General features: G+C 56.8%; 2 protein-coding genes across 2 annotated transcripts; one reads left to right on the top strand and one right to left on the bottom strand.

Annotated features, from left to right (window-relative positions):
• Window positions 1-5247: 5247 nt before the first annotated feature.
• CCDC96 (coiled-coil domain containing 96) lies at window positions 5248-7511 on the bottom strand. The gene has a single exon (XM_045075342.1). It carries the CDS (start codon window positions 7411-7413, stop codon window positions 5671-5673), a length of 1743 nt encoding a protein of 580 aa, XP_044931277.1. The 5' UTR covers window positions 7414-7511; the 3' UTR covers window positions 5248-5670.
• A 437-nt stretch (window positions 7512-7948) lies between these two features.
• On the top strand, window positions 7949-22015 carry TADA2B (transcriptional adaptor 2B). The gene is made up of 2 exons (XM_004772369.3): window positions 7949-8283; window positions 19547-22015. Exons 1-2 carry the CDS (start codon window positions 8014-8016, stop codon window positions 20537-20539), a joined length of 1263 nt encoding a protein of 420 aa, XP_004772426.1. The 5' UTR covers window positions 7949-8013; the 3' UTR covers window positions 20540-22015.
• Window positions 22016-22548: the final 533 nt, after the last annotated feature.

Here is a 22548-nt window from a genome sequence, read left to right as displayed (position 1 = left end):
GTGCTCGTGTGCACTTGTGTGTCATCCATGCTCGTCCAGCCGTTTAGCCAAGTGCAGTAGGCCCGGCCAGGAGGTGGGGGCCCTCAGGACTGCTCCCTCTCTTGTCCCCTGGTCCCCCGGGATAAGTGGACAGTGCTGCCCTCCTGTGTCAGTGTGGCTGGTGGTCTGCGCTGGGCCACTCAGTACCATTGAGCCTGTGACTGGTCTCCCCACTTCTCCCCCAGAGACCGTGCAGCTCTGCTCTGGGCATTTAGCTCCCACTGTCTCACCAGGGCATCCCGAGGCTGCTCTCCAGCTGGCACAGGCCAGGAGCTGCAATGGCTGGCAAGGGTGGCCGTGCTGGACAGTGGTCGTGTCCTGGGGCTCACTGCCTACTGCACACACACCGGGCCCCAGGCTGAGTTCTGTGAATGGCCTCATTTCTCTCCACAACAACTCAGTCACTGCCTCCATCCCAAAGCTGTGACGCAGAAAGCGGATCTGCTTGGGCTCCTGTGGCCAGTTAGCCTCCGGGCTGGGAATCTGACACTTCCCCTGTGGCTCCTGAGCCCTGGCTGATCCCCTCCCCAAGGAATAACTGTGCTCTGGGGCCTTTGGAAGCCTTTCTCCTCTCGCTTGGTCCTCAACTGCCAAGTGCAAGGTTTGGGGCGAGGCCTGGATTCACTCACCTGAATGCCTCCTGTGTGCGAGGCACAAGTCTGATGGCCGGCTTGGGGAGGACCTTGGGGGATGCCCCAGCTTTGGGCTTGGAAGCTGTGGACCATTTTCCCAAGAGAAACCAGGGAGCCAGCTGTTCAAAAACCCATCCCCCGAGATGTGGAGCCGGCCACAAAGGCCCAGAGAGGGGACAAAATCTCACAGCTCTAGGGCGCCTGGGTGGCTCAGTGGGTTAAGCCGCTGCCTTCGGCTCAGGTCATGATCTCAGGGTCCTGGGATCGAGTCCCGCATTGGGTTCTCTGCTCCGCGGGGAGCCTGCTTCCTCCTCTCTCTCTCTCTGCCTGCCTCTCTGCCTACTTGTGATCTCTCTGTGTCAAATGAATAAATAAAATCTTAAAAAAAAAAAATCTCACAGCTCTAGAGGGCAGGGACCAAGTTGGACCTTGAGAGCAGCCACTGGTCATCAGAGGATGGGCGTGGCCAGCAGAGGGAAGCCTCAGACCCCCAGCAAGTCCTCAGTTGGGGCCATGCAGGAACTCGCTGTCCCCATGTCCTTCTGAGAGGTCTGAATCTCTGGGCTGGCCCAGGAGCTCGGGTTCCTCCGTGAGCACTGCCTCGCCTGCAGCCAGCTGGCTCGAGGGGGTGGCTGCTCCACGGGCCACGGCCACGCCAAGGCCCCTTCTCTCAGGATGCCTGAGCCTGTGGAGGGAGGGGCGGGAGCATTCTTCGCAGGCAGCACGAGTCACCCACACCCCAGCCTGTCTCTGGTCCCTGCGACTTCTTGACCTTACTCCAGAGCGCCCGGTAGAAACTGCTCCAGCCAAAAATAACTCCCGTTTCAGGTGTCATTTAGTTGCCGGTCAGATCAGGAGTATTTAAATTCTCTGAGCCTTCCATTTCTTTTCTGTAGCCAGACCTTAAAGCGGGTACCAGCATCCATCCACTGGCTTGTGAGGATTCAAAGATGCTGAATTGTGTCATTAAGAGAATCTCCTCACCAGAGATAGAGTCATACCCTGACATGTGAACTTTTAGTATCTGAACTCTTGAGGAACTTAGGGATTTTGAAAATCGGTATTTTTTCACGTAGTTATTACAACTGCATGTTTATTGTATACAATTTGGAAATACGAAAAATAGAAGCCATAATTTCACCACCTAGGGAAGAGATACTTTTTCCATATAATGAATAAATTTTTTACCCCATTTTACGAGGGAGCGCGTGGAGGTTTAAAGAGGTGGGCTGTGCGTCCCAGGTCACAATCAGAAGAGATCAGAATCCGAGTCAGCCTAATTCCAAGGCCTTATTTGCAAGCACGACACTGTGTCTTCCCCCTAAAGGCACCTTTGTATTCAACTTGGGCATCCTTTGGGCAAAATATTAGAAGCAAGCATCAGCTAAAAAGCTGGGGCATGTATAAGTGTATTCATTCAAACTCACGCCTGTGTAGACAGGGTTCCAGCAGGAGCGGGCATGGCGGGCAAGCAGGAGGTGTGGACCAGGAGCGGTGCCCAGCCTGCGGGGCCCCCATGCTCACCAGCTGCTCAGCTCAGCTGCAGGCCCGCCTGGAGTCCTTGCCAATCATGTCCCTGGTGTGACTCTTCTCCCATGAAGACGGTCCTCAAGTTTAAAACCCACGTTGCAGATCAGGGTGCATTAACTCCAATAGGATTTGATCAGATAGGCATTCCTGACCAATGGCAAACATCTAAATTATGGCTGCAGACCCACTTACAAAAAAAGAAGGCGTTGGGGTGCCTGGGTGGCTCAATTGTTTGAGTGACTGCCTTGGGCTCAGGTCATGATCCTGGACTTCTGGGATTGAGTCCCGCATCGGGCTCCCAGTTCCTTGGGGAGTCTGCGTCTCCCTCTGACCTTCTCCTCTCTCATGCTCTCTCTCACTCATTCTCTCGCAAATAAATAAATACAATCTTTTAAAAAAAAAATTAAAAAAAAAAAGATTGGCTTTAAAAAAAAAAGGCATGTTTCTCAGCTTACGTCATTGAAAAACCTCAAATGCAGTTTGAAGCCAGCAGCAAGGACATCCCCCATGCATGAAAAGCATTTCCTTTTCGATGCCTTGTGCTCTACGCACAGGTAGTGCCCGATTCCCTCCTGCCTGTGCTGCCCAACCACCCAAGCCACCTGTGACACGGAAGGGGACACTTCTGACCCCAACCCATTTAGAAAGAAGTCGTGTTGCAGAACATCTCAGATTCTATTGTGCCTACATTTTGCAGGCCCTCCTTTTTGACAAGTTTTTTTTTTTTTTTTTCAGATTTTATTTGACAGAGATCACAAGTAGGCAGAGAGGCAGGCAGAGAGAGAGGAGAAAGCAGGCTCCCCACTGAGCAGAGAGCCCGACGAGGGGCTCGATCCCAGGACCCCGGGATCACCACCCGAGCCGAAGGCAGAGGCTGTAACCCACCGAGCCGCCCAGATGCCCCTTGACAAGCTCTTTAAAAGCCTTTGAGGTCAGAGGTCTCTGATCCAGCCGGGGCGCCCCCTCTTCATCTTCCTAGAGGGAGGGAGGCTACTTGGAGGTGGTCTCTGTCCCCTGCTAGAAGAGACCATTATGTTCCTCAACGCTTCTACTTCTAGAAAGCTCCTCTTTCTGGCCTCTGCTTATTTTCAAGTTTGCTATAGGACTTAGCAGCGTCTGATTCTCCAAGGCATCTGAGCAACACTTATTGCCCGAAAACGAGAATACTGTGATGTTGATACATTAATAACCCAACAGAACAGACTGAGCTGGGCTAGGTAGGCATCGTGCTGGCTCCGAGGGAGGATGACAGTCTCCCTGGGGTCCAGAGAACTGGAGTTGGGGGTCAAGGACTGGAATGGGGTCCATCAGTAATACTGGGCGGGTGGGAGTGGTCTGTGGCTTTCTTCCTCGGAGGCAAGATGAAGAAACACTCCATGAATGGGTTGCTATTTCGTGATCAAGAGCTCTCCTGTAATTCAATTAGAAGGAACCTCGTTGTGAAGTCATCAGCGGAAGATTATCTTCTAACGAACTGTAACATCTCTAGAGGGGGAGAGTGTAATTTGCAAGAACAAGGGCAACTTTGCAGCTTAAAGCAACACTAGCACCATCGATCTGCATCTTGCGCTCTCAAGAGGCCGGTCTACCTGGTTCAATGCTGGTGAGGCAGTGCTTGGTGCAGCCTGGGGAACTGCCAGTGGGTCAAAGTCAGCTGAAACTACCCACGCTCCTGCTGGGGAGCCGAAGGGACACTCTGGCCACGAAAGCTGCTTAGCTGGGAGAGGCACGGAACACAGGGTGTCAGGTTCACTTGGAAGCTTTCCCAACCACCGAAGACACCAGGGGTCCTGTGCTGCTCTTAGCATGAGGCACAAAGAGAATGAAGTTGTGCTTGCTGGTGATGGACTAACCCTCTCTGGCCTTGATGAACGGGGCAGAGGGAAGACAAGTGTAGAAGGTAAGGAGGATTGGAAGAGGAAGCAGGAAGTGAATGAATGCTTTTTACTTCCCTGATTGTTACGTTTGTGTGGTTTGACAAGTATGGTCTTATAAGAGTGTATCCAAGCTATAAAAGTTAGAAAAGGAATTTTAATCGACCTTTATTGGCTTCAAAGAGAACACACCTTAGAAAACAGCTGCGCTCCCAAAAGTTAAAGTCATCGTGACCTTCTTGTGACCAACTGAGTCATCTGCCTTGGAGGGAGGGGTTTCTACCCTTCCTTACAGGTATTCGGCACCAAAAACTAACTCACCCCACCCCCCTTTTTAAAGGATTATTTATTTATTTGACAGAGATCACAGGTAGGCAGAGAGGCAGGTGGGGGGTGGCGGGGCTGGGACAGGCTCCCTGCTAAGCAGAGAGCCCGATGTGGGGCTCGATCCCAGGACCCTGGATCATGACCTGGGCCGAAGGCACAGACTTTAACCCACTGAGCCACCCAGTTACCCCCTAACTCATCCTTCTTATGACCTACTTAAACTTGGGGACGGGAGGATACTTCTAACCCCAAATCTGCGCATCTCAAAACTCAATTTAAAATTAAGAAGAAATAAAACCAAGCCCCTAGCTTCAAAACCACCAAGGAAAGTTGGAAATGGAATCCCCAATTCTGGATGAAAGAGGTAGGCCTATCAGGTATTTCTTACATTAACACAAGGAATAGTAGACACGTTTACATTTAATACAGAAAAATCACATGCACAGAAAGGGTCCTCTTGCCAAGATCCAAAAATACCTTGCCGAGAACAAAAGGCTTACAGGCATTCTGGCCAGACACACTGTGCAATCATCATTTTGTCCTCACTGGAAAACAAAATTTCATGTTTTTGTATTTCTTTAGAGGATCCCAGGAAACATTTCATTAGAATTGCAGACTGTCGTTGAGCCAGAAGGAAACGTTAATGGTCAAGCAGACTGAGCCTCCTCTCATGGAAAGAGGAAAGAGGACAGAACGTCAGCTCCTTCTCCTAGTTACCATTTCTCCTGTTTCCCTCCTCTTCTTTATTACCCAGAAGCCTGCTTACATACGAAACAAGTTTAGATTCATCGAAGGAAACTAGTGAGCTTCATGTTGAGGTTGTGACTCAGAATGACACAGTTTAATATATTTAAAGGGAATTTAATAATTAGCTTATATAAGCACAGGACATTTCTTGCTCCCCCACCTGTTTGTTAAGCCCTCTGATATATGGAAGAGGAACAGTTTTCCACAGGATCAAGTCATTGAAATTACAGACTTTCTCAGATACAACAAGACTTCTGACAGCTTTTTTATGAGAAGTCACGTACAGTAAGTCATCAAGTCTCTGGGCCTGACTTCACCCTGTGTAAAATGGACAGCTAACCCAATTGTGCTCAGGATTAATTTAGGAGCTGACAATGATGAGATTAATACAAAATTCAGCTTCATCCCCAATACCAGAAGCCTTTTAAAGAATGGCCACAAGTGGAGACTTAAGAATTAATGAAGGCTAGAAAAAGTTGCTGACATTGAAGATGTCGTGCGGATACTTCCCGTTGTGGGGGTTAAGATGGGAGAAAGGCTTTGGCTTCCCTTATCTTCTGCCTCACACCTCTGCAGGACATAGTAAGGCCAGCATGATGGCGCTTCAGGGACTCAATACGCTGGTTGAGGGCTTCTGTCCTGTCCACTTTCTCCTCCATGTCCCGGAGCAGGAGCTCCTTGCCCAGGAGCCCGCACTTCTGATTCAGCTTGATGTTGTCAGCCCTCAGGCTGTCCCGGGCCTTCTTCGTCCTGGTCAGGATGTCCCTCTTCAGGGCCACCTGAGCCTCAGTTTCCAAAAGCTGTGTCTTTTTACACATGTTTTCTATGTCCACGAAGTGTAGCTTCTCCTTCACGTGGGTTATGATCTGTACGTTGTTGGTCACTTTGTTGTGCAGTTTTAAAAGTTCCTCGTTCCGCTCCTCCACTTTTTCGTTGAAGGTCTGGTTCTCAATCTTCAGCTGTTCAAAATCAATGAGGAGCAGCCCCTCCGTCAGGTCCTCCTGGGCCTTCATCCGCGTCTCAAAGTGCACCAAGCTCTGCTTCAGCTGCACGTTCTCTAGCCTCACCGCGCTCATCTCCTTCTCCTTCTTATCCTCCAGCGCCTGGATCTGCTCCACCTCTCGCAGGGCAGCCTGGCGGCCACCACGCACCCAACAGGTGCCCATGGCCTGCGTCACCACCTGCTTCTTGAGTGCCTGGAAGCCGGCCCACTCCTTCTCCACCCTGGACAGCACCTCCCTGCACTGCTCCTGCAGCTGCTTCAGCTCCTGGTGGTACCACTCCAGGTCGTCCGCCTGCTGCTTCCTCAGCTCCTCCAGCAAGGCCAGATGGCGGAGGTATGCTTGCTCTTTCTCAGGGGCATCGGGCTCCGGGCCCTTATCGGGCACCTCGGTGGCATCCAGGCCCTTCTTCTTGCGCAGCGCCTCGGAGATCTTGTGCTGCAGGTAGTTGTTGTAGCGCTGGTAGTTGCTGCGCTCGACCACCAGCGACCGGTACTGTTCCAGGAGCTCCTCGCGCAGCTGCTGCTCCTGCAGCTTCTGCATCTCCTCCGTCCATTCCTCGTCCTCGAGGTCCCGTCGCTCGCCTTCCTCCCTTTGCTGGCTTTTCGCTGGGCTTCCTTGCGCACCCCTCTCCTTGATTTCCTCGCTCTCCTCCTCCTCGTCCTCCTCCCCCTCCCCCTGCTCAGCCTCCTGGGTCGGCGGAGCCTCTTCCCGGCCAGGGGTGGACGGCCGCCCCGAGGCGGCCAAGGGCTCTTTCTTCCGCCTCCACTTGAGCGCGGCTGCCGCGGCCTCCTCCTCCTCCTCCTCCTCCTCCTCCTCCTCCTCCTCCTCCTCTCCCTCTTCTTCCTCCTCGTCCTCCTCGTCCTTCGCCTCCCCCCGCTCCTCCTCGGCCCGCTCCTCCGGTTCCGCGGACCAGCCTCCGGGCTCCGGCGGGGCAGCCTCCTCAGGCCCGGCGTCGGCCGCCTCCCGGGGTTCCGGCTGGGTCTCAGCCTCGGTCGGCGGCTCCGGCTCCCCGGGTCCCGCCTGGTCCACAGCCTCGGGGACCTCCGGCGCTTCCCGGGCCTCGGCGACCTCGTCGCCGGCGGCGCCTCCCTCCGAAGACTCTACGGCCCCCTGCTCCGGCTCTACGGCCCCCAGCTCTGGCTCCGGCTCGAGCGGTTCGGCCGGGGAGTGGGGGCCGGAGGCGGCCTTAATCCCGGACAGGTTGGTCCCATCTCCGTCTTCCCCATCTGGGTCCCCACGGTGCTCGGAGCTGCCGTCCATGTCTCTCAGGGTCAGCCGGCTCGGCAGAGCCCGGACGCCGGCTGTTGGGTTTCCAGGGGCAACCAGGGGCGCGCGCGGTGGGCCCGGCGATTGGCCGAGAGGCACGCAGACGCCCAGCCCCTTCTCCCCGCCTCCGGGGAGAGCCGACCAATAGGAAGCCGCGAGCGGGAGACGGGCGGCACTGATTGGAAGGGGGCGCGGGCTCGCGCCGCGAGGCCTTCCCGCCCATTTCCAGGCGCAAGGCCTGGGGCTGGGTGGCCGGGAGGCGCTAGGAGGGACGGGCGGCCGGCGCGAGCAGCGCGCAGGCGCAGGACGGCGGGCCGGGCCCCCGCGAGGTGGCGCGCGCGGAGCGCCTGCGCGGTGCGGCCGGCGGCGGCGGCGGCAGCGGCGGCGGCGGCAGCGGCGGCGGCGGCAGCCGGGCCGGGCCCGAGGGCGCCTGCGTGCTGAGGCGGGACGCGGCCCGGCTGGCCGGCTCCGGCGGCGCCTGGGCGGGGCGGCGCGGTGGCGGCGGGCGCGGGCGGCGGTTGCTCGAGCGCGGCGGCGGGCGCGGGCGGCGGCGCGCTGACGGCGGGCGCGGGCGCGGGCGGTGGGCGGGGGAAGATGGCGGAGCTCGGTAAGAAGTACTGCGTGTACTGCCTGGCCGAGGTGAGCCCGCTGCGCTTCCGCTGCACCGAGTGCCAGGACATCGAGCTGTGCCCCGAGTGCTTCTCGGCCGGCGCCGAGATCGGCCACCACCGGCGCTATCACGGCTACCAGCTGGTGGACGGCGGGCGCTTCACGCTGTGGGGGCCCGAGGCCGAGGGCGGCTGGACCAGCCGCGAGGAGCAGCTGCTGCTGGATGCCATCGAGCAGTTCGGCTTCGGAAACTGGGTGAGCGGCCGGCTCGACGCGCACCTGCTCGTCCCGGGCCCGCGGCGGCGGGGAGGCGGGCGGCGGCGGGGAGGCTGGTGCGGTCGGCGCCGGGTGGGTTCCGCGCCGAGTGGGCTCCGCGAGCTGGAGCGATGTGCCCAAGGGCACACAGCTGGGAAGTAGCCAGGTGGGGCTCGGGGCTGCGGCTCGGCGCCCCCAGGGCCCTCGTCCCGGCCTTAGGAGCCGTTGTATGGTGTTTGCCGAGTGCAGGCGCTTTGGGCAGGAGCGCGCTGAGCCCGAGTGGCCTTGCTGGACGGTGGCAGGTCCGCAGACTTGACAGAGGCGCCCTAAGGAACGACTTGGCTCTGCCGGGGGGGTGGCACAGGGGTGCTGAAGGCCAGACAGGCTTCCCCCCCGCCCTCCAGCCACTCCACCGTCCCCCTGCACTTGGCTTTGTATGCGGCCCGGTGGGCTCTGCGCTCTTGTGCCCTGGGTCCCCTGGCAGGGGCCTGTTTGTCGTGGGGTCCCCGCAAGGCCCAGGACACGGTGTGAGGAGTGCTGGGTAAGTACTGAACAAAGGAGCACAGACCCGGAGGCGTTGGTCCTGGGCTCTTGCTCTTATCAGAAGGGTTGTGTGGAGACTGAGCTGAGTGGAGAAGGTGAGAGCCAGGGTCCCTTTAGGCTTGAGGGCCCTTCGGGGGAGATTGGGTGCTCTGCTCTGGACAGTCTCTGGGGAGCTCTCTTTCCACTGGGGAGCAGGAAGCTTTCCTCCCTGTTAGAAAGGTCTCTGGCTGGATTCTGGGCCATCTCTGCCAAGAGCTTCTGTCCACCTGCAGGCATCCTGGGAAGCAGGGAGGGGGCGCGTGACCCCAGCTCCCCCACCTTTCTATACCCTTCTACATGAGGTCCTCCTACTTCCCTGAACCAGTATTACATCTTGCTGCCATTTCTCCAGCAGTACACTTCTGCTGGGCTTCTCCCCTCATTCCCAAACCTGGCCTGATTTCCTTTCAAAAAAGTGAGCCAGCCTTCAGGGACCAACACCCATGGTGCATCCCAGGGAATCCTTACTCCTTAAAGATGCACTGCTCCCCAGAGTCTCACCTAAGTGTCAACATGGTGATCACCATCCTCCGAAAACGTCATTTTTTCTTGAAGTGCAATAATGTGCACTGAGCCTCTGCTCTCTGCCAAAGGACTTTGTAGGAGGGAAAGGCTTCTCACTGTCTTCAAGGGTCTTAAAGTGTTCTCATCCTTTGGGTCTGAGCCAGGACCTCTTGCCTAAGTTTCAGTGAGTTGACGGTGAGCTGCTGAGGGACCTCCTCCCTGTTTATCTCGTGGACATCTTGACCCTCTGTGACCCAGATCTCCTACCACCTCACTCTGTTCCTCGGGCTGCTGGAACTTGGTCCTTGGTCCTTGCAGGCCCAGTCCAGCCGCAGCTGCATGTCCAACATATTTTTAGAATCTAACCACTGGTTGCAACCTTAGTCCAGGCTGGTGCTTATCTCTTGCCTTGACCACCTCTGGGGCCTCCCAGCTGGTCTTCCTGCTTCATGCTTGTGCCCTCCAGCCCATTCCGTACGCCATCATCAGAGTGATCTTTGCAGACATGCAGTATGTCGTCAGCCTCCAGTGGCTTCCAGGCCTACTTAGTTTCAATATCATGGCCAAAGGGGATCTCAGCTGCTACCCCCTCAACCATTTTTTATTTCTACTGCTCAGAGCACTCTTCCTCCAGATCCTGGGTCGTGACTGGTCTTTCTGCTTCCATGTCAGTGCTCCAAGAGACTTCTCCCCTCTCCACTCCATTCCCAGAGCACTTATCTACACAGCCATTGCTAAAAATAGCCGAGGTGGACCCCGAGCCTTGCTGAGTGCTAGGCACTCTGCTGAGGACTTTGTTTCCCGGGATCTCTCCCAGCAGCTCTGTGCAGCTGGATTTGAGCTAGAGTTTGATGTCCGAGTCTGTGCTCTGGGCAGTGCTGCTTCCTAGTGTGCATTGCCTTCTCCGCCACACTGGGTGGGGACACACAAGGACCAGGCCACCTGAAGTGTGTTGGAGGAAGCATGGGGGCAGGAAGCGGGCTGTTCTCTAAAGCAGTGCTTTAGAAGCTGGCGTGTGCCCAGGAATTACCTGGGCAGCTTGTTCCCATGCAGATTCCTGCTCCAAGCAGCCAGCGGTCTCAGCTGTTACAGGAGACAAAGCCGCAGGAGGAGGGGCGCCCAGGGTCCTCTTCCTGCCGAACCCCTTGTGGGGGCGGGATGGGGGCAGGGATTTTGCATCCTAACCACGCCTGGTGCGTGGCCAGGCTGCAGGCACTAGTGTCTCTCGGGCCACCTGCTCTGCCCACTAGACTTACCCGTGCTTTACCTGAGGCTTTCCGCAGCTCCGAGACGTGCAGCGTCCTTCTGAGCAGACTCCATGGCTGTGTGTGCAGAAGGGATGTGCCCCATGTATGCTCCATCCCGCCTGTGCCAGCTTGGATGGAGTGCACACCTGATCTTGGGCTCCTCCCCACAGCTCCAGGGCTGGGTCTGCAGTGTACAGCTGCAGAACAGCGAGTCAGAGGGTTTCAGATGCTTGTGGGGGCTGCCTCGGCTTTTCTCATGGTGAAGCCAGGGCTCAGATGCAGGCCCCGCTGACTGCAGAGTCTGGGCCTTAACCTCTGGGTATAAGAGCATTAAGTGCTGCAGGGCAGGGGCTAGGAGCTTAGGGCTGCGGCTAAAGGCATGGCTGGCCTGCAGAGCTGCTTGGAGGGGCAGGGTCTTGACCTGGCTCAGCGGGAAGCAGGGAGAGGACCCGGGGAGGGTGGGAGCTTGGTGTCGTGGGCTGGGCTGCAGTGTGGGGAGTGGCAGCACACACATCAGTGGAAGCGATGCAGTTGAAGGTGAGGCCGGTCGCTGTCATTTTTCAGATGGCACATGTGATCTGTCACCTCCTAGTGGCACTGCTTTGTGTGGGATTGAAGGGGTGGGGTGATGGCGGCCAACCTGTTGGGGGGGAGGCTGCTTCTGAAGTCTGGCGCTGTTGCTCCCATTCGTCCTGGCTGTGGGGTGCTCGCTGTGACGCTGGGGGGCTTGGGGGCGAGCTGTGTAGCTAGGCTTGGACACTGGGCCCCGGCCTTCAAGGGTGTGTGGGAAGGTGCCTGGGAATGCGACAGCGGGGAAGGGGCCGGTGGTTGGCGAGCCACACTGCTGTCACCAGGGGCTTCCAGAGCCTCGAAGCAGCCGGTTTTGTGGTGGGTGCTAGTTGTGTTCCGAGTCAGCAGACACAATCTTGCTGGAAGCCGCTGTGGCTAATGAAGGAATGTGGCAGAGCTGGAAGCTGACCCAGGTATTCCGACTCCATGCCCTGAACCTCACTGAGCACGGGCAGAGTCCTGGATTCCGTGGGGTCCGGGAATCCCAGGGGCCCCCAGATCTCCTGAACTGGCATCTGTATGGGGGGGGGGTCTGGAAATAGATGTTGTTGGAGTGAGTTCCGGTGTGGCCCATGGGGCCACATTGGGGAACCGCGGGAACAGTCACCTCACCGAGGCAGAGGCCTGTGTGTGTTGATGGGAATGGGTAAGCCCGTCCCTTGAGCATCCTTTCGGTGGGTTCCTGCTTACGTTTGTGGATGGAGAGGCTGAGGGAGGAGCCTGGGTGGAGAAAGCTGCCAGAAGTGATGGGGTCTACAGGGCAGTGGTTCTGGAACACCCTGGAGGGCTTGCTAAAACACACATGCTCTGGGGCGCCTTGGTGGCTCAGTGTGTTAAAGCCTCTGCCTTCGGCTCAGGTCATGATCCCAGGGTCCTGGGATTGAGCCCTGCATCGGGCTCTCTGCTTGGCGGGGAGTCTGCTTCCTCCTCTCTCTTGCCTGCCTCTGCCTACTTGTGATCTCTCTCTGTCAAATAAATAAATAAAATCTTAAAACACACACAACACATGCCCAGCACCCCCTCCGGGCTCTGTAGGTCCCCTCTGGGGTCGGGATAGAATTTGCATTTTTAACAACTTGGGTGATGCCTGTGGGCTGGGGGTTCATACCCACGACCCGAGATCGAGTTGCAGGCTCCGCTGACCGAGCCAGCCGGGTGCCCCTGGTTTTAGCCATCTTTAAGTGCCCAGTTCAGTGACATTAAGTACGTTCATGTCATTGGGTGACATCACCACCGTCCATCTCCAGAACTTTCCCATCACAGACAGAAACTGCCTGTTACGTAACACCTCCCGGCTTCCCCCACCCCAGCTCTGGACACCCACTATTCTGCTTTCCATCTCTGTGAATTCGACTACTCTGGGGACCTCGTAGAGAAAAACGCTGCAACATTTGTCCTTTTATGACTAGTTCAGGTCCCTCCGCGTAACCCTCTTGAGGTTCGTTCATGTAGCGGGTGTCACTGTGTCCTGTGAGTGTAAGGTTGATGGCCATCCCACTGCCCATCTGATTGGTCAGGCGCCTGGGCCGCTCCTGCTGTTGGCTGCTAGGGGTCCTCCGCAGTGAATGTAGGTGTGCAGACCTCTCTTGAAGTCCACACTTGTCATCCTTTTATTTATTTTAATTTTAATTTTTTTAAAGATTTTATTTATTTATTTGACAGAGAAATATCAGAAGTAGGCAGAGAGGCAGGCAGAGAGAGAGGGGGAAGCAGGCTCCTTGATGAGCGGAGAGCCCGATGCAGGGCTCGATCCTAGGACCTTGAGATCATGACCTGAGCTGAAGGCAGAGGCTTCTGAACCACTGAACCCCCCAGGTGCCCCTTGTCATCCTTTTAGATCACTACCTTGTGGCAGGGCAGAGTTACCTGGTTATGTTTTGAGGCTGTGCGCTGCTGTTAGCCCTCTGTGAGGCTTGCTCTCAGGTTTACTTGATCCGGAAGTCTCCGTCCCCTTGAAGGCCGGTCACAGCTGTGGAGGCTGCTTAGTTTTCTTGAGTGGAGACAGGAGGACAGGGCACCTGGAACTGAGGCCTGCGGAACTTTCCATGTGCATGAATCAGTGAACAGGAGCAGGAGCCAAGGGAAATAGGGTTCCTGGAATAGCTGGGATCTTGTAAGGATAGATAACAAGCCGCTGTTAGTCCTCCGCCTCTGATGTGGGCGGTGGCACCGACCACCAGCTTGTCTGCGGGAGAGGGGGCCGTGCTGGGGGTGGTGGCAGCTTTCGCTCCAGACTGGCGAATGCCCCATCCTTCCGGCCCCTGCGAGGCAGGCAGTCCTTCTGTTTCCTTGGAGAATGACTGAAAGGGGCTGGAGCAGGCAGGCCCGAACCACACCCAAAGCCATGGTCAGCTGGGAGCGGAGGCCCTGGGTGGCCAGGCCAGCAAAGGGTGAAGTGACACTGGGCTCGCGGGTGCACGTATCCAGCTCAGGAGGAGCAGACAGGTATCCCGCTGTATGGGCTTTCCCTCCTCTTTCCTCTGGGCCTGAGCAGTCCCTCCTTGTCCCTTAGGTGAAAGCTAATCCATTGGCCCTTCGTCCTTCCCTGGCCCTGTGCAGGCCTTTGCTCCTTCCTGCTGCTCCTGGGGACTCTGCTCCCTAGGTGGCTCTGCCTGCACAGTCTGCTCCCCCGGGGTGCCCCAGGTTTGTGAGCTGGGCCTTCGGGCTGCTTCTGTCCCTTGAGGAAGAAGGCAGCCCTGCCTCGGAGTCTGGATCCCCAGTGCTGGGGAGGAAAGAGCCCAGGCCTGGGGCTCTTTCCACCTCCTGGGGTGGTGTTTGGTGCTCTCGGGGAAGGTGAAGGCCACCCAAGTTCTGGGGGAGGAGCTGGTTTGGCCGTGGGCCGCAGAGGCTGGAGGTGGACTGGCCCAGCCAAGGTGTCATAGGCATGGGGCCATGGTCTGGCCCTGTTCTGCCGTATAAAGGGTCTGGAAGCGTTTGACTGCAGAGGTCTCCCCGCGGTGTGTACTGAGCCAGCACCCTGCCAGAGGCCCCGTGGTGATAGGGCCGTGTGCCCCGGAGCAGGACTGTCTGCTGCAGGAGCCCTGGGGGCCTCTGGGAGACCACACCAGATGCTACATGCTGAAGCGCTTACCTGTCACTGTGACAGGCCTTATGTTGTCCCTGAGAGGGGAGGGACCACAGGCCCAGAAGCAGGAGGGGAGAGGATGAGGATTGTAGTCTGGGGGTGGTTGAGCTACAACCTGCACCCCAGCCAGGTCTGGGACCCAAGCCTGTGCACACAGAGAAAGAGAGCATCCGGCAAGGGTTTGGGGCCGCTGGCCTGGATGGCGGGGCGGGTTGTGTGGGGTCCGGCAGGAGCCAGACAGGGGTTTGAGACTCCGTGTCATGGACCCCTGACAGGTCAGGCCTCCCACATGCTCAGACTTTGGAGACTAGTGCTGTTGAAACGGTGTATCAAAGGCTAATGTAACTCGGAGTTGCTGACTTCAAGTCTGCCAAATAAGGATATTAATATCCTATCCGATTAAGTCTCTCTCACCATTTTCCAGAAAGAAAAGACTATCTTAGTACTCTCCAAACAAGAACGACATCATCTGGGAATGAAGAACTGTCCTTTAAATGGAAGAGTTTAGCTCTAAGGGAAAGCCTTAGTCGTCCCGAGGTTTTCAGTTTCCCCTCGATCATGGGCCAGTCTGGTGGGAGCTGTAGTGGACTCCCTGATAGGAGCCTTTGGAGGTTTGTCATCGGTGGGAGTGACCTCGCGGGCTTGCACCTGTCGGGGGGATGTGTGCACAGAGCAGTGGGCGGCATCCATTCCAGGGGAAAGGAGGCCACGGCACAGGGGCGGGGTGGGGGGCGGCTGACGCTGACGATGGTTGCTCTGACTGCCCTCCCCTTCCCGTCCCTGCTCCCGGGCTGGAGGCCTCTCCGTGAGCCATGGGAAGGCCGGAAGGAGGCCAGACCACCACAGAAGGCTGTGGAGTCCTGACTCACTAGGGTGCTCACTTCCTGTCCCTGAGAGCCAGCACCCTGGGGGGAGTCTGGTGACCTTGGACTGTAGACTTGAGGGCCATTCAGTGTCCTAGAAGTGTGTTTTCCTTCATTTCTCTAAGGACTCTGAGGAAGCAGCATATCTAGCCTTACCTTTTTCCAGGGGTGGGTATCCTTTTCTTAGTGAGGATGAAGGGACAGAACCTGGGATTCTGTCTCTACTGACTATCGGCTCCTCACCCCTGTGCTGCCGTGTGTCAGGGAACACCAGCTGCAGGGTACACTCTTGTCCCTTGTTCAGTTGTAGGTGTACTTGAGTTGTCTGTACTCCAGGTCTGTCCCCCCAGACCCACTTTTGTTGCTTCTGCCTGCCCATCCGTGCGTCTGTCCGTTCCTCCATCCATCCATCATCTAGATTAAGCGGAAACTTTGACCTTGATCATGTGCTCAGCAGCTGTTGCAGGTGGCACCAGGGCAGTGACAGCACACTTGTGCCCCTCGTGGGAGGTGGTCAGGTTTCACGTGACAGTTGACGTGTGCGGACGGGAGAGGACAGTGTGGCGGGCAGGTGCCAGCGTGGGGTGGGGTGCTGCAGCTCCTGCTGTTTTTAGTCATAAACACACTTGTAAAGTGTGTTCCTCACTGTCACCTAGTACCATGGAACCTGTCTGCTCTCTGTGGATTCTGTTTAGAACCAGAGCTGTGTCATCTCTCCCGTGCAGACAATTCTCTTGTGATCTTCCTCTGTTTCCAGGGCTTTGAGAAATGAGGGTTTTGTGTGTTTTCCTGGGCCTTTCTCGATGGTCATGAAACAAACACGGCGGCCCAGGGGCAGGATTCTCTCTCAGCAGCAGCTGCTGGCCAGTGTAGTGTTGGCCATGGCCTTTGAGGTTGTCGGGCAGCGGGTAAGGGTGATAGGTGACAGATTCCTGGGCTCCTGGTGACAAGGTGCTAGCCACTCTGATTTTGGTTCCTGGCTTTTTAAGTACTCATCACCTGAGTCTGTCCAAGAGCCAGAGTCTGCCTCGACGTGAAGAGGGTCTGTGCATCCAAAGTGCCCACATGGCCAGCTGGCCTGCTCCTTGGCTGGCCCAGGGCCCCAGGAGGGTGCTTGTCTGCTGAGTGCACGTTGCCCTTGTCACGGGCCTGTGACCACAGATCCACACCGCACCCACCGTGGACAGGGCAGCTTTCCCACGTGATGGAACAGCCTTCTCTTGAACGCTCTGTGTTTTCTTTTCTAATGTTTGGATGTCAATCTTATACCGCTAAACAAAATTGCGAGGCAGAATTTATCTTTACTTTTTGGCAGCTCATGGGTGGGCTTAGTTGGTGAAGTATTCGATTATTTTTTTTTTTTTAAAGATTTTACTTATTTATTTGACAGAGAGAGAGAGATCACAAGCAGGCAGAGAGACAGGCAGAGAGAGAGAGGGAAGCAGTCTCCCCGCTGAGCAGAGAGTCTGATGCGGGGCTCAATCCCAGGACCCTGAGATCATGACCTGAGCCGAAGGCAGAGGCCTAACTCACTGAGCAACCCAGGTGCCCTGAAGTTCGATTCTTGATTTTGGCTCAGGTTGCCGTGATCTCAGGTCCGTGAGGTCGAGCCCTGCACCGGGCTCTATGCTCAGCGTGCAGTTGGCTTGAGAGCCTCTCTCTCCTCACTGTCTCTCCCCCACCCCACTCTCCCTCTTTCTCTCTCTCTAAAAAAAGAAAAACTAATTTAATTTTATTTTTTAAAAATAACTTTTATTTTCAATTTACCCAAAAAAGTAAAACAATAGTATGTGGAGTTCCCACGTATGTTCCTCTCATAACCCTCCCGAAATAGCGTCATTTCGCAGAGGTGTGGTGTGGCTCCAGAAAGCAGGGTGCTGACCTTGGCTCAGAGCCACTCACTCATGCACAGACCGGCCTGGGGTCCCACCCAGGACACCCCAGTGATGTCGCTGATGGGTCTCTTCAGGTCACGGTTCTTTGTTTGTCTTGTGACTGACGCGCTGGAGGGGTGCTGGCTGGTGTTTTGTAGAATATTCCGTAATTCGGGTCTGGCTGCTGTACTCTGGTGCTGAGGCTGAGATGCCTGGGCTGGGCCGTGGGACAGCGTGGGACAGGGTCACTCTTCAGACTCTCCCTCCTCCCCACTGTGGGATTTCTCCTTATCACTTAGAATTGGACACAGTGTTCTTGAGGATGACAATGGTCAGGCCGGAAGCCGGTGTCCAGTGGAGTGGCTCCCTCCCCAGCCCCTCTGCCCCAGGTTCCTCCAGCCCTTTGGATGACAGCAGTGGCATGCGCACACACATTCTGTGTTGTGTTGCCAGCTGCTGGGCGTGTGAGAGGGGACACTAGCTGGGGACAGGAGGTCTTGTATGGCCCTGCTCCGGCCCAGAGCTTTCAAGGCCCTCTGTGGTTTCCATCCCCTGCTCTCGCTCCCACGGTGTCAGAGTTGATGGCAAGAACCTCTAACCAGTAACACACCTTGGTTTGGTCAAGTTAGTCAACTTGACTACTCAGAATCTTTCTGTTTTTCAGGATTTCAGTTTTCTCTGAAACACAGGGGCTCTGCCATCCACTCATTTTTGAAAGGCAGATTGCTGAGTTTCAGGCTGAGGGGACTTTTGCTAGGGGGGCAGCTGGTGCTTCTGGATGCTGGCTGGGTAGCCCGCTGCGCAGGTCTCACTGGGCCAGGCTGGCGGCAAGGCCTGGGGCCTGACTTCCAACCGGGTGAGCTTGGATGTGTGGCCCAGATTCCCCGAGCCTCTGCTGAAGGGGTTCCTCCTCACCCAGGAGGCTCCCTGGATGCTGGACTCGGAAATTTGTAGTGGCTGCAGGCCCTCACTGAGGCTGTGGTGAGGGATGGTGAAGACCCTGGGCCCGTACAACCTCTGGCTGTGCGGCTGGGCCCTGGAATCTTGGACCGGGAGCATGTGGGCATTTCTGCTGTCTGGACAGCCTTGTGAGGCTGTGTTTCCCTCCTGAACGGGCAACTGTCAGGGCTGGTATTCTTCTGGTGTAGCTCATCAGGGTGGAAGAATGCCCACTGGCTAGCTCGCCCCTCTGAGCAGGACCTGAGCTGGGCCCCTCACAGGGGCGCTAAGCCTCTGGGCACTCTGTCCACAGTGCCCGTGGCAGGTGCAGGGTGGGTGCTAGGGCTGACTCCTGTCTCCTTACTGGAAGGAACCCAAGGCCCAGAGATGGGAAGTGACTAACTTGGTCATATGGTGGTGGCCATAGATGCTTGGGATGGTTGTGACTTGGTTTTTTGGGGGGGTTCTTTTTTTGGGGTGGGGTGAGGTTAATGGTCCCTGGGAAAATACAAACAGATTTGATGCAAACAGTAACATTTTAAAGAAGTTAATCATGGACACAGTTCTTCCCCAAAAGACCAGAATCTGGTGTTTATTCTAATCTTCCCTGCCTTGGAGCCCTGCCCTTGGGACTCAGGCCCCACACAGGTTCTTTTCCCTCCCAGGAGCGCTTCCCTCCCATGGTGCCCGGTGTGTCCTCAGTCCTCAACCCGAGTGGACTGGCTGGTTTCTGGGAGTCCAGTTTGGCCTTTGGGGCTGCAGAGACCAACCTGATCTCACAGGCCTAAGGGGCAAGGACACAGAGCAGTGGCGTTGGGCCCTGGCGGCTGCTAGAACGGCAAAGCCGGGTGCAGGGTGAGTGGAGGCTGGAGGCAGGGGCTGAGCGGCTGCCAGTGAATGAGTGCGCATTTTGGGCAGCTCCTTTGTGAAGTGGCTTTAGCGGTTGACTAAGGAAGAGGCCTCTTGGCAGAAGGAAAAGATTGGGGGAGTTGTATAATTTCCTCTCATTAATAACCCTCGTGTTCATAGGTCACCTCCTACAGGCATGTGTGCTCACAGCCCATGGCAGATTCCAGCTACCTAACTGTGGAGCCTGTCACCAGTGATGCCCCGCCCCTTGAAAAGGCACAGCTGGTCCCTGGCACCATCACTCAGGAAGGGGATAGGCTGCCACCCCCCTGCACTCCCAGGGGCTGGGTCCTTTTGGTTCCTGGAGGCAGGCAGCACCATACAGCAGGGTCCGTCTTGTGCGGGGAGCTGTGGTTGGGGAGCCCTGGTGGGCCTGGGAAGAGGCGGGGCAGCTGGGGTGCTCCCTGACCCCGCCCAGAGTGCAGGGTTTGATGTGTGGCCAGGAGGCCACCATAGGTGGGCCCCAGGAGAGCGGAGTCCAAGGGGTGATGTGGGCCCGGTGTCAGCGTGCTGGCAGGTGGCGCCTCCTTCGTACCCCTTCTGCCCGTTTAGTGTCCGTAGCCCCGTGCTGAGCCTGGCTGCAAAGAGAACACTGCCTGGGGCCCCTTGGGGGCTGGGGTGACACAGGCTGGAAGTGGGCACGTGCGCCACGCCGACCTGCGTTTTAACCTGTGGTCCCTGTTGTTGCAGGAGGACATGGCCGCGCACGTGGGAGCTTCCCGCACGCCGCAGGAGGTGATGGAGCATTACGTAAGCATGTACATCCACGGCAACTTGGGGAGAGCCTGCATCCCCGACACCATCCCCAACCGGGTGACCGACCACACGTGCCCCGGCGGAGGGCCCCTGTCCCCCAGCCTCACCACCCCCTTGCCTCCCCTAGACATCTCGGTGGCTGAGCAGCAGCAGCTGGGCTACATGCCGCTGCGTGACGACTACGAGATCGAGTACGACCAGGATGCCGAGACGCTCATCAGCGGGCTCTCGGTCAACTACGACGATGAGGACGTGGAGATCGAGCTCAAGCGCGCGCACGTGGACATGTACGTGCGCAAGCTGCGGGAGAGGCAGCGGCGCAAGAACATTGCGCGTGACTACAACCTAGTGCCTGCCTTCCTGGGCAAGGACAAGAAGGACAAGGAGCGGCCGGCCAAGCGCAAGGTCACAAAGGAGGAGAAGGAGCTGCGGCTCAAGCTGCGCCCGCTCTACCAGTTCATGTCATGCAAGGAGTTTGACGACCTGTTCGAGGGCATGCACAAGGAGAAGATGCTGCGCGCCAAGATCCGCGAGCTGCAGCGTTACCGGCGCAACGGCATCACCAAGCTGGAGGAGTCGGCCGAGTATGAGGCGGCGCGCCACAAGCGTGAGAAGAGGAAGGAGAACAAGAGTGCGGCCGGAGCCCGGCGGGGCAAGGAGGACGGCAGGGACGGCGAGTTCGCGGCCATCGAGCACCTGCCGGGCTTTGAGCTGCTGTCGGACCGCGAGAAGGTGCTCTGCAGCTCCTTGAACCTGAGCCCAGCGCGCTACGTGACCGTGAAGACCATCATCATCAAGGACCACCTCCAGAAGCGGCAGGGCATACCTTCCAAAAGCCGCCTTCCGAGCTACTTGGACAAAGTCCTAAAGAAAAGGATTTTAAACTTCCTCACGGAGAGCGGGTGGATATCCAGGGAGGCCTCCTGAAAGCCCGTGGCTCTGCGGGGAGCCTAGAGGACTGGGGGTGTGGGAGGGGAGGAGGTGCTCTTTTTTAAGCAGATTGAGTTCCTTTCTTTTAGGCTATAAATTCTGCTCATGGTCCTCTGAAAGAAGCAATAGTAACGATTTTATGCCGGATCATGGGGGAAGCCGACACATGTATATTTTAACTTAGTCCTAAAGTCACACCTCCAGATGACGATTTGCCTTTCCATGTTCAGTTTGGGGAATATTATGAGATTGGGTCATTTCCTTTTGTGTCTTCCCTTTGGTACGCAACTCTTGGGCTGTGGGGGAAAGGAGCAGCTTTCTGCTGGGCCCGCCAGCCACCAGCTTGGCCCTGTGATGTGACCTCTAGCTGGCTGCCGGGGACGCCCTTGGGGGGCCCACTGCCAACCCCGCGGACACCCCAGCACAGCCCCAGCACGCGGCACTTTACATGGGGGCCAGGGTGGGGCAGGTGGGAAGTGAGGCTGGAGAACCACATGAGGTTTCCTTGGGAGCTTTAGAGGAAGAGTAGGTGGAACACAATGTCCAAAGGAGCTTCCCCTTGACCCCTGCAGCCAGAGTCGCGCTTGTGATGCCAGAGCCTGGAAACGCCCCTGGCCTCTTTGGGGGGTAGCAGAGCAGCGGAGCCTGTGGGTTCACCTCAGGGCCAGCACAGGATCCCCCCCCCAACAGACTCCCTGGTGTGTGGGGAGGGGTGCTCTGGAGGAGCTGGGAGGACTAGTGTGGGTGCCAGAACTCTGAGCCAGCCTTTGGGGTGCTGCTCCTTGCTCTTGTACTTGCAGTACTAAGCACCCCATTTACTTGGAAGAACTCATAGTGGAGGGCTCTTGAGTTCTGCAGTCCATTTCCTCCAGAATTCTCATGGTGGTTGCAATAACCTTTTTCATAGAAACTCTGATCTTAACCGTGCTAGCCAGGCTAAGTGTCCTACTGCAGGTGGCCCCCAGCACTCTGCAGACTGGCCACGCTGGACAGGGCTGCACCCACAGCAGGCTCTGCATGAGCAGGCGAGGCCCCACGGGGCTTCTCTGGGTCCTGCTCTTGAACCGCCCAGCTTCTGCCTACCCCTGCTCTCTCCTCAGGGGCCCCGCTTCTGTAGATGGACACAGTGCCTTCCTTCCGGGAACTTAAGTCTGTCATCTGTCTTCCTGCTGCTCAGTGCTGCTTCTCCTGGCCACGGCCCCGCTCTAGGGCCAGGGTGACTGCAGACCCCAGCGCTCTTGTTCTTCCTGGCGCTCATCCTGCCTCTCTTGCCCCCATAGCTCCCAAGAGACTGTTGACCTCCCACAATGTTCAGGCTTGCAGTTACATTAAAGTGAAGTTATTTGAAAGACAAAAGAAAAAAAGACCCTCATCATTTCCAAGGACTTAATTACGGTGCCTTTTCCTTTCTTTTTACATCCTTCTGTCCCCCAGGGTAAATTTTTCAGCATTAAATAAAACATTTAAAATATATCGTATGTGGCTTTAGTTGTACTGTGCATGCTGGCCGGTAGTGCTCCCTGTTAGCCAAGCCCCGGGCTTTTGTGACTGTAGGAGAAAGAGCGAGCAGGGGTGGTACTCATGAGGCCTCCTCCTGTTGTCCCCTCTGTGGGCTCACTGCGGCGACAGTCGCATGGCACAGAACGCAGGTTTGGTCTGCCCCTGAGCAATGATGGGGATGTTGCCTCTCACTTGCGCTTCTGGCCCCTGGGAACCTTCTAGAACTGTGGACCCTCAGGCCTTGGAGCAAGGCCCTGAGACCAGTCAGGCAGGGCCCTGCTGCTGGCAGGCAAGCTGGTTGGGCAGCTCGGGCTGCAGCTCCTCCCACCTTGAGATTTACTCATTTCCTGCACCAGGTTCCTGGTTGGGTGAGGTTCTAAATTTGCTATTATTTTGATATGAAATGGTTGGCAAACTTAAGCGGGAGAAGCAAAAGGCTATGTCAGCATGTGGCCCAGGCCAGCCGGGCTGTTCAGTGGGCAATTCTGTGCTTAAGCAGGTTTTCA

The sequence above is a fragment of the Mustela putorius genome, unplaced genomic scaffold, assembly GCF_011764305.1.
Source record: "Mustela putorius furo isolate JIRA1106 unplaced genomic scaffold, ASM1176430v1.1 tig00000083_pilon_pilon_pilon, whole genome shotgun sequence".
NCBI lineage: Eukaryota > Metazoa > Chordata > Mammalia > Carnivora > Mustelidae > Mustela > Mustela putorius.
The sequence above is the reverse complement of the archived record's forward strand: the minus strand, read 5'-3'. Positions and strand labels throughout refer to the sequence as shown.

What these genes read in the sequence shown, in the direction of transcription:
- CCDC96 (XM_045075342.1), bottom strand. Translation starts at nt 7,413, where the DNA reads ATGGACGGCAGCTCCGAGCACCGTGGGGACCCAGATGGGGAAGACGGA.
- TADA2B (XM_004772369.3), top strand. Translation starts at nt 8,014, where the DNA reads ATGGCGGAGCTCGGTAAGAAGTACTGCGTGTACTGCCTGGCCGAGGTG. An exon ending in AGTTCGGCTTCGGAAACTGG is followed by an intron (nt 8,284 to 19,546) that starts GTGAGCGGCCGG and finishes CTGTTGTTGCAG; the next exon opens with GAGGACATGGCCGCGCACGT.